This window comes from Podarcis melisellensis (assembly GCF_964234715.1).
Source record: "Podarcis melisellensis genome assembly, chromosome: 13".
Lineage (NCBI taxonomy): Eukaryota > Metazoa > Chordata > Lepidosauria > Squamata > Lacertidae > Podarcis > Podarcis melisellensis.
In genome coordinates, this window is record NC_138545.1 from 10,669,889 (window position 1) to 10,686,046 (window position 16,158).

Here is a 16,158-nt window from a genome sequence, read left to right on the forward strand (position 1 = left end):
ACCCATACTTTCCTCAGGCCAGGGATTATACGATTCTAAAAATAACATAACACTTGACAGCGTCTTCCTCTAAGCCCTCTCTCCAATTAAGATAATGGCGTTCTCTTCTCTTTTAGCAGCCGAGGCCGGCCCGCTGATAAGAGAGAAACAAGGAGCAGTCTGCAGCAGTCTGGAGCAGGGCCAAATCTCTCAGAGAGTTGCCATAGCATGCAGCTGCAGCAATTATAAAATGCTTCAAAGACTGACTGGGTCAGTTAAGATAAAATATAAAAGATTAAAAGAAGATTAAAAGAAGTTTAAAAGAAGTCCGAAGAGCACCGGTAGGCGCGTCTTACCTCGGCGCCATGTTGGCTCCACCCCTGATGAGTTAGAATAGAGGAGTGCTCCCAGACCTCTTGCTTCAAACGGAATGCAACTCCTCCCAGAACAGGTCAGGCGGAGGAGCCCAAAGCATTTCTCTCTGAGACAGGATGTGGCCTAACAGGAAAGCGCAACCCAAAAGTCATGGGATGATTTCCTATTGCTAGTTTCCTGTAATGACCCTGCAGGTAGGAAAAGAACCACTATAATGGCTTACCTTCAATTCCTTGTGCCACACAAAGGAACACCATTTGAACTCCTTGAAGCAAATGCTGTTAGATTGTGACTTCATCAAAAGGCGAAGCCAGGTATGAAATCACACTGAATTCTAACACAGCTGTAAGGTTGGATGGTCCAGGCATCTTCTTAAGTTTGTGCCACTTGTGTAGCTACGGATCATTTCACACTATTAGTACTCCTATTTACTATTAAATCACCTGATAGTGGATTTTGGATAAATTCTCCAAAACAATATAATATTAAACTCTTCCTATATCTTTGGATAGGTGCCACCACTTTCTGTATGTAATGCCAACTGCCATCCTGGTTACGGGAAGAAAAAGAAGGAGGGGGAGAAGTTTTGCTGCTATGATTGTGATCCATGTCCAGAAGGAATGATTTCAAATGAGAAAGGTTAGAGATGACATCTTAAGATAATGCAGAACCTCTGGGCTCCTGGCAATTTTGTTGACATTAAACTGCCGCAGGAGAAAAGGCTTAAATTAACAGATGTGTTCATCTCATTGTTTATAGATAACATCAATATATTTTAATCTTTAAAACATCTTGAAGATTTCTTTTTTAGTGGAAGCTAATATATTTTACCTCCAACTTCTACAAAATTGGGGTGGAATAGATGTGGTGTTTTCTCCTAAGAATCAGGTTGTTTGACAATAGGATTAAACTATTATCAAACTCGCTTTTCTGAGATCCAAAGATTTCAGCTGTAATGCATTTCTCTCTTTTTTTAAAATAATATTTTTAACAGTTTAAAGACTATAAAAGAAAGAAAAAGAATTCAACAAAACAATACAATACAAAAACAAAATCACTACGTAACACTGACACTAAAAACATTGAATTAACAAAACACAAGAAACACAATTTAAAACACATCCATAATTTCAGTATCTTATCTTTCATTCACTTGTTTCCACGACCTCCTCACACCTCCCTTTTTATATTCCACTTCAATTAACTGTTTCAGCAATTCCTTTCCATCTTCCTCAGTTTTCTGTCATGTAATTTATCTTAACTTATTCTAACCTTATTTTTTCCCTTTAATGCATTAAAAATCTATTTGTACTTAATTCCTTATAACCTTTCTGCTAAAGCCATATAACTTCATTTCAACATTTTTCTAACATTCCTTAATTTTAGAGTATTTCTGTAAATAATCTTTGAATTTTTTCCAGTCTTCTTCCACTGACTTTTCTCCCTGGTCTCGGATTCTGCCAGTCATTTCCGCCAATTCCATATAGTCTATCAACTTCATCTGCCATTCTTCCCGGGTGGGTAAATCTTTTGTCTTCCAATACTTTGCAATGAGTATTCTTGCTGCTGTTGTTGCATACATAAAAAAAATTCTGTCCTTCTTTGGCACCAATTGGCCGACCATGCCCAGGAGAAAGGCCTCTGGTTTCTTCAGGAAGGTATATTTAAATACCTTTTTCATTTCATTATAAATCATCTCCCAGAATTTCTTAATCCTTGGGCATGTCCACCAAAGGTGAAAGAGTGTACCTTCAGTCTCATTACATTTCCAACATTTATTGTCAGGTAAATTATAATTTTTTGCAAGCTTGACTGGTGTCATGTACCACCTGTAAATCATTTTCATTAAATTCTCTCTTAGAGCATTACATGCCGTAAATGTCATACCTGTGATCCATAACTGTTCCCAGTCAGCCATCATAATGTTATGTCCAACATCTTGTGCCCATTTAATCATAGCAGATTTCACCGTTTCATCCTGAGTGTTCCATTTCAACAGCAAGTTATACATTCTTGACAAATTCTTAATTTTGGGATCTAACAATTCTGTTTCCAATTTTGATTTTTCCACCTCGAAACCAACTTTTTTGTCCAAGTTATATGCCTCCATTATTTGGTGATAATGAAGCCAATCTCGCACTCTGTTTTTCAATTTTTCAAAGCTCTGCAGTTTTATTCTGTCTCCATCTTGTTCTAGAATTTCCCAATATTTCAGCCATTTGGCCTCCATATTGAATTTTTTCTGAGCCTTCGCTTTCATTGGTGACAACCATCTTGGGGTTTTATTTTCTAACAAATCCTTATATCTTATCCAAACATTAAACAGTGCTTTTCTAACAATATGGTTTTTAAATGCTTTATGTGCTTTTACCTTATCATACCACAAATATGCATGCCAACCAAATACATTGTTGAAACCTTCTAAGTCCAGCACATCAGTGTTTTCAAGAAGCAGCCATTCTCTCAGCCAGCAAAAAGCAGCTGATTCATAATAAATTTTAAGGTCTGGCAGGGCAAATCCACCTCTTTCTTTAGCATCGGTTAATATCTTAAATTTTATTCAAGGCTTCTTGCCCTGCCAGACAAATCTGGAAATATCTCTCTGCCACTTCTTGAAACAATCCATCTTGTCCAAGATTTGCAATGTTTGAAACAAAAACAACATCCTTGGCAATGCATTCATTTTTATCACAGCAATTCGGCCTAACAATGATAACTTCAAATTTGTCCATATTTCTAAATCCTTTTTCACTTCAATCCAACATTTTTCATAATTATCCTTAAATAAGTTCACATTCTTGGCAGTCATGTAAACCTCTAAATATTTCACTTTCTTAACCAATGTTAATCCTGTCTCCTCCTGAAACTTTTCTCTCTCATTCACAGTTAGATTTTTCTCTAAGACCTTAGTTTTCATCTTGTTCAGCTTAAAACCTGCTACCTGTCCAAATTCTTGAATCAGTTCCAATACCCTTTTAGTACTAGATTCTGGCTCCTGTAAAGTCAATACTAAATCATCTGCAAATGCTTTCAGTTTGTACTGTTTAGCTCCCACTTGTATGCCTTTAACCAATTGGTCCCTTCTAATCATATTTAGCAGAACCTCCACGACCGAAATAAAAAGCAATGGAGAGATTGGGCAACCTTGTCGTGTTCCTTTCTCAATCTTAAACTCTTCTGTCACTACATTGTTCACAATTAATTTTGCCTTTTGTTCTGAGTAAATTGCACCTATACCATTTTCAAAACCTTGACCTACCCCCATCCCCTGTAAATTCTTCTTCATAAAACTCCAAGAAATATTATCAAAGGCTTTCTCCGTGTCCACAAATATCAGAACTGCCTTAGTATTGATATTCATTTGTAGTCCACCAATTTTAGTAAGTTACCATTATAATGTATACTGGTTTTAAAGCTTTCTGTGAATGCTGAACAGATTCCATTCTTGAAAAGCATTGGCTCAATGTTCTGCAAGAAACGTTCTCCAGCTTCATTAGCTGGAGTGATGAGCCCAACCCATTTCCATCTGAAATGCAGAAGTAACCGGATAATTCCCTGAAACTGAAGGTCTTCATTTGGGACCATGCGGTAAAATATTCCTGTGACTTTGGTTTTGCTCTCAGTTTCTTCTCTCCATCCTTTATTTTGTCCAAGATTTTATCCTTTTTTTCGTTTTGAATTCTTTTCTTGATTGCATCCTCTCATAACCGCTTTACTTGCGTCCCATATTACTCTTTTTTCCACTGTAGTATTCATATTTATCTCAAAATAATCTCTCAAAGTTTTTTGGGGCCTTCTTGGTCACTTCTTCATTCCTAAACAAAGTATCATTCACCCTCCATCTAAAGGAACCAATTGGCGTCAATTTCATTTCCATCTTCACAGCATTATGAACAGAACAAGTTTTGGGACAAATCTCCACTTTGCTGGTCTTCGGAACCAGTCCTCTAGTTGCCCAAATTTGGTCAATTCTTGTCCATGTCATTTTAGCCTCAGAGAAGAAAGTTCCCTCTCTTCCCAGAGGATTCTTCATTCTCCAGATGTCAACTAAATCCATATTTTCAGTCATGTTAAAGAAAGTTTTTGGTAGTCTACCATCTTTGGTAACTACCTGTCTCTGTGCCTTGTCCATATTTGTAGACACCACTCCATTCATATCTCCCATCAAAATCATATTATAATTCATATAGTCTATCAGAGTCTCATGTAACTTCTTAAAGAATTCCGATTTTCCTTCATTTGGTGCATAGATACCTACTATCAAGAATTTCTCTCCTTGTAATTGAATTTCAATTGCAACAAATCTTCCTTGGTCATCTTTGAATATAAATTTCGGTGATAGGCTCTCCTTTGCATAAAGAACTACTCCTCTTTTTTTTTACTTTATCCGATGAGATAAATTCATGGCCCGATCTTTTATTACTCAATATCTTCCTGTGTAGCCTTATCACATGTGTTTCTTGTAAACAAATCAGGTCCAATTGTTCTTTTTTCAATAAATGAAAGACTCTCCGCCTTTCTTCTGGGGAGTTCAGTCCATTTACATTCCAGCTCAGGACTTGCAACGCCATGGTGTAATTACTCTGATTTTCCCCCAACTGCACCCAATGCTTGCTCTTCTTCTGTTAGTTGTGTTGGTGTCACGTTCACTGGGAGATCCAATCCAAAGGATAATGCTGATATATCCACTATTCCTCTTTTTGGTGATCTTCTGTCTGATGCTCTTTGCTCTAGTCCTCTATCTGGTGATCTTCTATCCGATGCTCTTGGCTCTTTTCCAAGTTCCTTCTGTAGATCTTCTTCATAATTATACAAAAACTTTGCTTTATCTTCTACTGAACTTATTTTTATTTTCCTTCCTTTGAAACTGAAGGATAGACCTTGGGGAAATTCCCACCTGAAGATGATTTTATTCCTTCTCAGCAGGGCAACCAAATCTCTGTAGTTAGGCCTAAGATCCAAAAGATATTTCTGGACATCTTTAAAAATTTCCACTCTTGACTGTTGTACTTCTAAGGTCTTCTGGTAGTGCCAACCCAAAATTCTGTCTCTCTCTTCTTTAGTTCGGAGGGTGATCAAACAATCTCGTATTCTATTCTTTTCTTTTTTGCCTCCTCTTCCAAGTCTGAAGGCCCTCACAATTCTGAACTCTTCTTGATCCAAGTCCAAGTCCCAAAAATTAGCAAATTCCTGCATGAGGAAGTCTATCAAACTTTCCTTCTCCAATTCAGGTAATGCTCTGATCCTCAAATTCGTCTGTTTTTCTTTAAGCTCAATCATAGAAAGCATCAACTTGTGGTCATCAAGTTGCCTCTGTAGGGCTGGGACTCTCTCTTTCTCCAATTGTGTTACTTTACCTTCCACAGCAGCAACTTTTTCCCTAGCTTCCTCTGCTGTCTGCCATATCAAAGTAGATTCCTGTATCAATTTCTGGATGGTTTCTGTGTTGGTATTCACCTTTTGTCCCAAATTATTTATACTTCTGTATTTAAATCAATTTTAGTAGTTGCAGCATCCACTTTTGCATTTGTCACGTCTGCTTTCTTGTTAAGCTGTTCCAATGAATCATTTATCTTACTTAATGCGACCGCTAGGGCCTCTTCTGTTAACATTCCTCTTAATTTGGAATGTGTTGGTGCAGCCACAGAAGAAGAAGGGGGCCCTGATGTTGAGGCTCTCCTAGGTTGCTGCCGGGTCTTCCCAGACCTTGTTGTTTGTTCCGGGATTGACTGGTCTGTTTTTTCCTTTCCATCTGCCATAACACTTAAAAGATTCAAGGTCAGTCCCACAGTCACACAGTTTTTATCTTGCAGCTGGAAATTCCCCTAATCCAGGTCTTGTAGCAGTTTCAAAAGCTTCCACTAGAGGGAAACAGTTTCTATTTGTATTAATCCGTAATGTCTCCTTTTAAAACACAGCTCAAGCAGTTCAATAAAGTTCAATAGAGTTAGTTTCAATTTTCAGTTACTTTTACTCCTTTTTAAGAGCAGACGGAGACAATGGAAACAATGTATCTCTCTTATTTAGCTAGCTGTCACCAAACATTCTATTCGCTGTCAATGAACCTTCCGAAACACGTCGGTCTTACTAGCAGCCCGTTTCCAGGTTCGGAGCGGTGGTATTTTAACTTCCTTCACTCATTCCTGCAGGGATACACAGTCCAAAGCTTCCCCCCTCTTCTCCTGCTTCCAAGGGGGGTTTAATATTTTTTACTGATGAAGATTTAGTCCTTTACAGTAGGCTTTCCAAGACTTTAGCTTGCAGCCTCATTGCTTCAGTCTATTTACAAAAGGGGAAGGCGGACTTCCTGTTTTGAACCTCCCCATTTCGGTGACAAATTAAGACGTTAAAAAATCCAATTCTTCACTCTACTCACGGGTAGTTGCTTTAAGATCAAATTGTCCTCAGGAAAATGTCAGCGCTCTCCGGCAACAGCTCTGCGGCTTCGCTCCGTGGAAGAAGCAGTCGATTCGAAGCACCGCGCCACTCACCCCACGTCGCTCCGGATCACCAAAACTGGGTTTCCCCGCGAGTAGGGGGGGCGCAAAAGGTGCCCGCCGAATCCCACATTCACAGGGTCACCCGCCTGTGATTTTTAGTGGGTCTCCGCCTTTGCCGTGGCAGCCAGACCCGGCTTTCCACGAGGCAAATTCCTCCCGACAAGAGGAATTCCGCCATTACCAGAGGCGCCAACTTTTCTGAGATTCAAAGATTTCAGCTGTAAGGCATTTCTCATTTTGTTGTACTGTTTATGTGGCTCTAAGAAAAAGCAGGGAGACAATAAAGAAAAAAAGACGTTACCCATGTAGAAAATTCCAGTATTGATCCACAAGTTTTATTTTTGATACACCTATTATAAAAGCATTTGGACTTGAAGCTCTTATACATTCTGACGTAGAAAACACTATGCTAAATGGACTAGTGATGAGGGAATTCTTAAGAATACTTTTGGTTTCTTCAAATTGTCACACATTGTTTTTGTATTTTCAGACATGGAAACATGTGTCAGTTGCCCAGCAGATCAGTATCCAAACAGCGGCCAGGATCTATGCATTCCTAAGATTCCAAACTTCCTAGCCTTTGATGAAAACTTGGCCATTGTTTCAACTTCCTCTGTGCTCCTATTCTCTCTGATCACAATTTTGGTGCTTGGCATCTTCATTAAGCATCGCAATACAGCCATAGTCAAAGCCAACAACCGAAGCCTCACCTATGGTCTCCTTATCTCCCTCCTCTTGTGTTTCCTCTCTTCTTTGTTGTTTCTCGGAAAACCTAATATGGTAACTTGCCTTCTCCGGCAAACTGCTTTTGCCATTGTCTTCTCTGTGGCCCTCTCCAGCATCTTAGCCAAAACCATATTGGTGGTTTTGGCATTCATGGCTACCAAACCAGGATCCAATATGAGGAAATGGGTAGGCAAAGAACTGGCTTATTCCATTGTCTTTTCCTGCTCCATTGTTCAAGTAGGAATCTGTGTCCTCTGGCTGGCAACCTCTCCCCCATTCCCAGATGTGGACATGCACTCAATGACTGAAGAAATCATATATCTATGTAATGAAGGGTCAGTCTCCATGTTCTGTTGTGTTTTGGGCTACATGGGCTTCTTGGCCACTATCAGCTTCACAGTGGCCTTTCTAGCCAGGAAGTTGCCTGACACTTTCAATGAAGCCAAGTTCATCACCTTCAGCATGCTGGTCTTCTGCAGTGTTTGGCTCTCCTTCATTCCAACCTACCTGAGCACGAGAGGAAAATACATGGTGGCTGTGGAAATCTTCTCCATCATTGCTTCTGGTGCTGGGTTACTGACTTGCATTTTCACCCCTAAATGCTACATTATTGTGGTGAGGCCTGACCTGAACAACAAAGAGCAGCTAACACAAAGAAAGGTATAAATGACAGTGGAATTTGTGGCTCTTTTGGGACTTGCTGGCTGGTATCACTTTACACGTCCTAACTCTGGATGTGTGTAGAATTTGCTTCTTAACTTTTTTGTCTGCCAAAGTTTCCCAAAGGCAATGGGTGCAGATTTTTCCCAGGTTCTACTCCCAAAGCCTTTTTCACAAATGAGTAATGCTGTAAAGCAATGGAGGTTTAGATTCAAAGGTTCTTTCTCCTAAGTGGGCTCCCTTCTTAGGTTTACAAAACCCACCTGCCCCTCATTTCCCTCTACAGCACCTGCAGTAGCCACCTTTTTAAGCATTGGGCCCACTTTTGCTCTCAATTCTATGTCCTGTCTTTGCATGCAGAGAAATTCCCTAATTCACTGAGGATTTGAGGCCCATTGGCTGCTGTCACATGGTTTAGGGAGCCAGTTGAATCTGTTTCATGGGATGTGGCTGCTGTTGCAAGCTGACAATTTCTAGGAGCTACAGGTGAGAACTGAGGGCCGGGTGGGGATCTGAGGTAGACAAACTACCCCAGAAGGAGCACGACTTGTTCCCCGCTAGAGTTACTACCCCTCCCTAACACTCCATACACCCCTGTCATGTATTACTGTATATTTAAAGCAAATGGAACCTTAATAGCAAAACTATCATCCTTTTCTTTTAGAAATGGTTAATTTCAGTGGTTCAATGTTGTACATGTACTGTATGAATGATTGTTAATAAAAAGTCTCTTATCAATTCATCTTGAAGACGACACAGGGTACCAGGAACAAAAAACACTGTGAAATAGTTAAGGGCTCTACATTCTTTATCTCTCACCCACAAAGCAGCTGATGAATAGAAGAAGGAGAAGTTTAAAACAGCCATTTCCCTTGTTTTTTTAAATAGTTTTAAGAAAGAAAAGTAGCAGTGATATGCAACAATATCTGGAGGAAAACACATTGGATATTACTAACACTAATAGGACAAACCTTTTTTTCTGAATTATACTTCTAACCAGTTTGAAAGAGTGGTGGCAGAGAATATCTCAAGTAAGCCAATTGGCTTAAGAGAATACAGATGTGTTGTTTCTAAGTTGATTTAAAGTCTATTTATGCTATTTCTTTTATAATATTTTTATTTATTTTCAATTACCATCCAATAATAGCGTCATTAAAACAATACCAAATTGTAATACTAATACTAATCACTCAAATACCGAATCATATAATTTAGGTGCCCCCCACATGCTAGATTTCCTTTATTTCCGCATTCCAAGATCATATTAATTTCTATTATATTCCAGTCAAAATAATAATCCCTTATACAACAACTGCAATATGGATAACTTCTATTTGTGTTGACACATTAAATGATTCATAGAACTACAAATGTGGCACTCAAACTACATCCGTGTTCTTCCTGTGTGTGGCAATTAATGCTTCCGTCGTGTTTCTTCTAGTCCTTGTAAAATGTTGTGTCTATTGTGACGGAAAAGTTGGTTCCACAAGTATTTCTTTTTACTTTTTTCTCCTGCCAGCAAATGCTTAAAGAACGGCAGCCTCTGGTTGGCTGTGGTTCCAGGAGGGAGAGTTTAAAAGGAGAGGCTTTGGAGAGAGATGGAGTTAGAGTGTGGTTAAGAGGGGGGTGGAGAAGGGAGTCTGAGAGTTAGGTAGGGAGATAGGATAGGAGTCAGGTTGAAATATAAAGAGCGTTGAGGAGGGAGAGTTGGTTCTGGAATAAAACATCCACTCCGAGTGTACAGTGAAGGACTGAGTGTATTGTCCTGCAGGAGTAATAGGACCAAATTTCCTGGGAGACTGAGGGTGAAACAGGAGAAGGAGGAGCTGAAAGAGATGAGTCTACTTAGGTCAGCTCAAACTAATCTGGAGGGGAGAGACTCTTCTGAGGAAAGAAGAGACGCCCAAATCCCAGGGAAGGAAGGGGTGTGTGTGGTGAGCCCTTAAGACTATTACTGAAAGTACATCAGGAGTTGCATTTGTTAAAGGGGTGGGTAAATGAAGGAAAGTACCACCTTAGAACTATAAAGCCGAAACCTCTGAAAGCGAATTGAAGTGAACTAGCGTATTATTATTGAAGTAAGCTAAGTTTCTCCACTTGTGTTATACTACCTTGTTTTAAAATTAATCTTTATTGTTTATTTAAAGAACACTTTGGGTTATCCCCCTCATAAAGATCCCCTACAGGTATTCAGGGATTGTTAGGTTTTGTTCTTAAGGCTTCAGCTCAAAGGTTGTTTGATGAGGTGGGGACAATATATTTAAGTGAGAGCGGACACATGGGCGTGAGCGGTAACTGAGGTGCCATGTTTGTCACAACTACCTTTTCCAAGTTGTTGTGGTTCTCCATCATGCTTTGTATGGATCTGATAACCCATTGGTCTATTGATGCTATAATTCAGTGTCCCCACTTCTTGATAAGGCAAGGATGCTATTCAGAATAGCTGCCACCATTCAGTTAATAGGATGGCAAACTATGTCTCATCAGTGTTACATAAGTGGGAGGGTGATGGATACCACAGTACTAACAAATTAAGAATCGGGGAAAGGATGGGACCAGCTCAACTCTAGCCATCCTGCTGACCTTGTAGGTTCATTCCTTGCCTATGATTTTGTGATGTTACAAATATAATTACATTGGCAGATCCGGCTTCCTGTCTACCAGCTGTAGTAATAGATGCATTTGGGTTCAACATCTGTGGTCTGGATTCAGACCATTCCTCCTAGGCTGGAAAAAAATGGTGAACACTGCTTTTTTACTGGAAGCCAAACACAGGACAAAGTGATGAAGTGACTGTTGGAAACTGTGCGATAACCGCTTCTCCCAGGGCATGATGGGAAATATCAACAGTTGCAGGGATGAAGGATACAGCACCATATATGGAAAGAAAAACATCATGGGGGGAACTTGTCACACACAGGAAAGAATAAGGACTACACTTAGAGTTCCTCACTTCAAACTTTATAAATTACCTAATATATACCAAAGGAACATTTCGTACAAAGATTTCCATAATAAAGGGCAAAAGTGGAAAGGACCTAACAGAAGCAGAAGACATCAAGAAGAGGTGGCAAGAATACACAGAGGAATTATACCAGAAAAATATGGATGTCTCGAACACCCCAGGTAGTGTGGTTGCTGACCTTGAGCCAGACATCCTGGAAAGTGAAGTCAAATGGGCCTTAGAAAGCACTGCAAATAACAAGGCCAGTGGAAGTGATGGTATTCCAGCTGAACTATTTAAAATTTTAAAAGATGATGCTGTTAAGGTGCTACACTCAATATGCCAGCAAGTTTGGAAAACTCAGCAGTGGCCAGAAGATTGGAGAAGATCAGTCTACATCCCAATCCCAAAGAAGGGCAGTGCCAAAGAATGCTCCAACTACCGCACAATTGCACTCATTTCACACGCTAGCAAGGTTATGCTTAAAATTCTACAAGGAAGGCTCAAGCAGTATGTGGACCGAGAACTCCCAGAAGTGCAAGCTGGATTTAGAAGAGGCAGAGGAACCAGAGACCAAATTGCAAACATGCGCTGGATTATGGAGAAAGCTAGAGAGTTCCAGAAAGACATCTACTTCTGCTTCATTGACTATGCAAAAGCCTTTGACTGTGTCGACCATGGCAAACTATGGCAAGTTCTTAAAGAAATGGGAGTGCCAGATCACCTCATCTGTCTCCTGAGAAATCTCTATGTGGGACAAGAAGCTACAGTTAGAACTGGATATGGAACAACTGATTGGTTCAAAATTGGGAAAGGAGTACGACAAGGCTGTATTTTGTCTCCCTGCTTATTTAACTTATATGCAGAATTCATCATGCGAAAGGTTGGGCTGGATGAATCCCTAGCCGAAATTAAGATTGCCGGAAGAAATATCAACAACCTCAGATATGCAGATGACACAACCTTGATGGCAGAAAGTGAGGAGGAATTAAAGAACCTTTTAATGAGGGTGAAAGAGGAGAGCGCAAAATATGGTCTGAAGCTCAACATCAAAAAAACGAAGATCATGGCCACTGGTCCCATCACCTCCTGGCAAATAGAAGGGGAAGAAATGGAGGTAGTGAGAGATTTTACTTTCTTGGGCTCAATGATCACTGCAGATGGTGACAGCAGCCACGAAATTAAAAGACGCCTGCTTCTTGGGAGAAGGGAATGACAGGCCTAGACAGCATCTTGAGAAGTAGAGACATCACCTTGCCAACAAAGGTTCGTATAGTTAAAGCTATGGTTTTCCCAGTAGTGATGTATGGAAGTGAGAGCTGGACCATAAAGAAGGCTGATCGCCGAAGAATTGATGCTTTTGAATTATGGTGCTGGAGGAGACTCTTGAGAGTCCCATGGACTGCAAGAAGATCAAACTTCTCCATACTGAAGGAAATCAACCCTGAGTGCTCACTGGAAGGACAGATTGTGAAGCTGAGGCTCCAGTACTTTGGCCTCCTCATGAGAAGAGAAGACTCCCTGGAGAAGACCCTGATGTTGGGAAAGATGGAGGGCACAAGGAGAAGGGGGCGACAGAGGACGAGATGGTTGGATAGTGTTTTCGCGGTTACCAGCATGAGTTTGACCAAACTGCGGGAGGCAGTGGAGGACAGAGGTGCCTGGCGTTCTCTGGTCCATGGGGTCACGAAGAGTCGGACACGACTAAACGACTAAACAACAACAACAACAATATATACCAACACAAATAGAAATCACAAGACTGTAGCTGTTATCTAAGAGATTACTATATGTGGAAAGAATGCAAAGGAAATTATTAACATAGTGGAACACAGAATTAATGAAGAAGAATGAAGCCATCAAATCTAGCATGCAAGGGGAAACATTTAATTAAATCATATAATTTGACATTTGAAAAATTGGCATTCATAATTGCATTATTTGGATAAAATTGGTATTGTTATATTGAGGTCGCTATTGGAACAATATTAGTAAATCAATAAGAATATATATTTAAAAATTAATAATAATATTATTTTGGCAGTTCCCCTACTGCTGATGCACCATAGAATCCAAAAACACTGCACAAGTGATTCTCTCCCCTATCATTACTCAAATTACAATAATCAAACTACCTGACTGAACCGCCAAATGCCAGAGTGGAAAAAAAGAATCAACAAGCAAGCCTGAAATGATTATAAGCTCCTCTGTGCTCCAAAGACAACTAGGCAGGGCTCTGTTACTTATCAGTTATCAGTTTCCCTCTTTCATATCAAACCACTGCATCTTATTTGGTATCCAAGGCATTCTGTTGTGACAATGTTCAAGCTAACAATAAGGTGGATACATGTCCCTTACAGTGCCAAATTGACAGAATCAGCTGCCACCCAATTTGTCCTGTTCAGATCAGGTGGAGGAGAGGAATAATACTGTAGAGAGAAGCAGGGGAGCCCATGCACACAAGGGAATTTGCCATCAGGGTGTTGCTCCTGCTGCTTCTGCTACTCCCCAATATAGTGTCCCAAGGACAAAGCGCTCAATGCACAACAAATCATTATGTTCATGTTCCACACAAGTGGTATGAGCCAGGTGACCTGGTCATTGGTGCAATGGCATCTCATATCTATTACATACACCCCAAATTATCATTCAAGAAACACCCTTCCCAGGGCTTCATGGATGCTCCACTGTAAGTAAGCGTTAACTAATATTATTTAATTATTCCTTATATGCTATATCTGACTAAAAATAACTTTGATTGATTGGGGAGGAAGATAGCTTTAGAACTTTATTTTTTTAAATGTGTGGAGAGATTTTATTAGAAATCTCTGTGTATATAGGCTATGTGCATACTGTCAATGAACAATAAGCTTTTTTTGAGTCAAATTGTGTAAAGAGAGATAGGAAAGAGAGTAAGAGAAAGAGAAAAGAGATGGCATAAAAAATAGGAAAAGCATATAGAAAAGTAGTATGGTACTCAACTTTTTTGATGATACCCAAATTTTCAAGGTGGTGAAAACAAACACGGGTTGCTGAAGATATGAAGAAACAGCTTTTTTAATTACACAGTATTCTTAGATTGCCCAAATAAGTAGATTAACTTTGTTGGCTTCATCCTCTCTTTGTAGGCAGGCAGGTGAATCTCTCCTATCTAGATTCTGTGCACTGTTTAATTTTCCCATTAAACAAAATCTCACTTCATTTGCAGGGTGTTGACAAAGTTCTACCAGCAAATCCTGGCCTTGGTCTTTGCTGTTGATGAGATCAACAAGAATCCCAGGATGTTGCCAAATGTCTCTCTCGGCTTCCACATCTATGATAGCTATTATGATTCAAAGATGACTTACCGAAACACTCTGGACCTGCTCTTTAAATCACGTCACTTTGTTCCCAACTACAGTTGTGGCATCCAGAAAAATGTCATAGGAGTCATTGGGGGACTCAGCTCTGATACCTCCTGGTGTATGGCAAACGTCTTAGGTCTTTTCAAGATTCCACAGGTAGAATATGGATTTTGAAAAACAGAGATTTCATGCTGTCCTTGCATAAGGAATCTAAGGTAAATAGGTAAAGGTACCCCTGCCCGTACGGGCCAGTCTTGACAGACTCTAGGGTTGTGCGCTCATCTCACTCTAGAGGCCGGGAGCCAGTGCTCTGGCAAACCGGCACCAGAGCAGCACATGGAAACGCCGTTTACCTTCCCGCTATAAAGCGGTACCTATTTATCTACTTGCACTTAATTGTGCTTTCGAACTGCTAGGTGGGCAGGAGCTGGGACCAAACAACGGGAGCTCAACCCGCCGCGGGGATTCGAACCGCCGACCATGCCATCGGCAAGTCCTAGGCACTGAGGTTTTACCCACAGTGCCACCCGCGTCCCTTTATAAGGAATCTACTGATTCATAAATATGGAGTGGGGAAATAGACAAAGTAAAAGAGCCATAATAAGCATATCCAACAATGTGTGTAAGAAGGGCAATTTGTGTTGAATAGATGTAATAGAAGATTTCTGTAAAGCTGCCAGGTTTGTAAAGGAGGCACCTAGACTGGTTCATATTCATCAATCCTGAAAGCACTGCACTGGCTTCCTGTGAGGTACTCAGTATTTGACATTGGCATTGGATTCATAAGCAAAAATTGCTGAGAACACATTCACTAAAAATTTTCCTCCCCTTAAAAATCAAGATAGTCCTTTCCCAAAGTATGATGTTAGTCAACATTGTTCATTTTCAGAGGCTAATTGAAGAAGTGTTTTCTTGCATTGTTCTCGCATTTGTCATCTGTCACTTCAGAGCCTTATATAGTGGTGTCAGCATTGTGCTATTCTGCTACATTGTTGTATTTCATTTTAGTTGTTTTAAATAGTGTTGGTAAAGTATTTTGTATTTTACTGATATTTTATATGATTTGGTTTATAGTGCTCAGAGAAGGATAGCATATACAGTGGTACCTCGGGTTACATACTGTGATGGGACGATGAGCTGCTTGTGCGTAAAATGCAAGTCCCTCAGAGTTTGATCAGGTTTTCAAACCTCTGCCTGTGACGGAGCCCCTCCAGCATGGCTGCGTCAATCACTAGTAGAATCCGAAAGTGGCTGCTTTCGGAAACGTTTCCAACATAAAAGCTCCTTAACGGAAACACGTCGTCTGGCCTCTCGGCGTGACAGTTTCCGTCGAGGTGTGGGTGTCCCTATAGGAGGTCCTGAGACCTCCCCACTGGTTTCGCTTGAAGCGTCTCTGAGCCATCCCTCCGACTCACTTTCCCTTGGAGTTCTTGCTCGCCCTCTACTGGTTCCCTCTTCCGCTGCTACTGCTCTCTCAACCTCAGGGAGCCTTTGCACCTGCGGCGCTTTAGATGTCAGTTCCCTGACATCCACCTCCCCTCCAGGGCCCCCTTCACCCCCTCCCGTCTCCTCTCCTACTGGCGGTGAGGAGGTAAAACCCCTGAAAGAACCTCCCTCATCTTCCGACGTC

At 40.5% G+C, this 16,158-nt stretch overlaps 1 protein-coding gene across 1 annotated transcript; it reads left to right on the forward strand.

Moving 5' to 3' along the window:
* Nucleotides 1-536: 536 nt before the first annotated feature.
* Nucleotides 537-14,702, forward strand: LOC309356012 (vomeronasal type-2 receptor 26-like; the record flags this gene model as incomplete). Its single annotated transcript, XM_081887187.1, has 5 exons — nucleotides 537-548; nucleotides 867-993; nucleotides 7,345-8,240; nucleotides 13,761-13,873; nucleotides 14,393-14,702. 5 exons carry the CDS (start codon nucleotides 537-539, stop codon nucleotides 14,700-14,702), a joined length of 1,458 nt encoding a protein of 485 aa, XP_081743313.1.
* Between the last annotated feature and the right edge of the window lie 1,456 nt (nucleotides 14,703-16,158).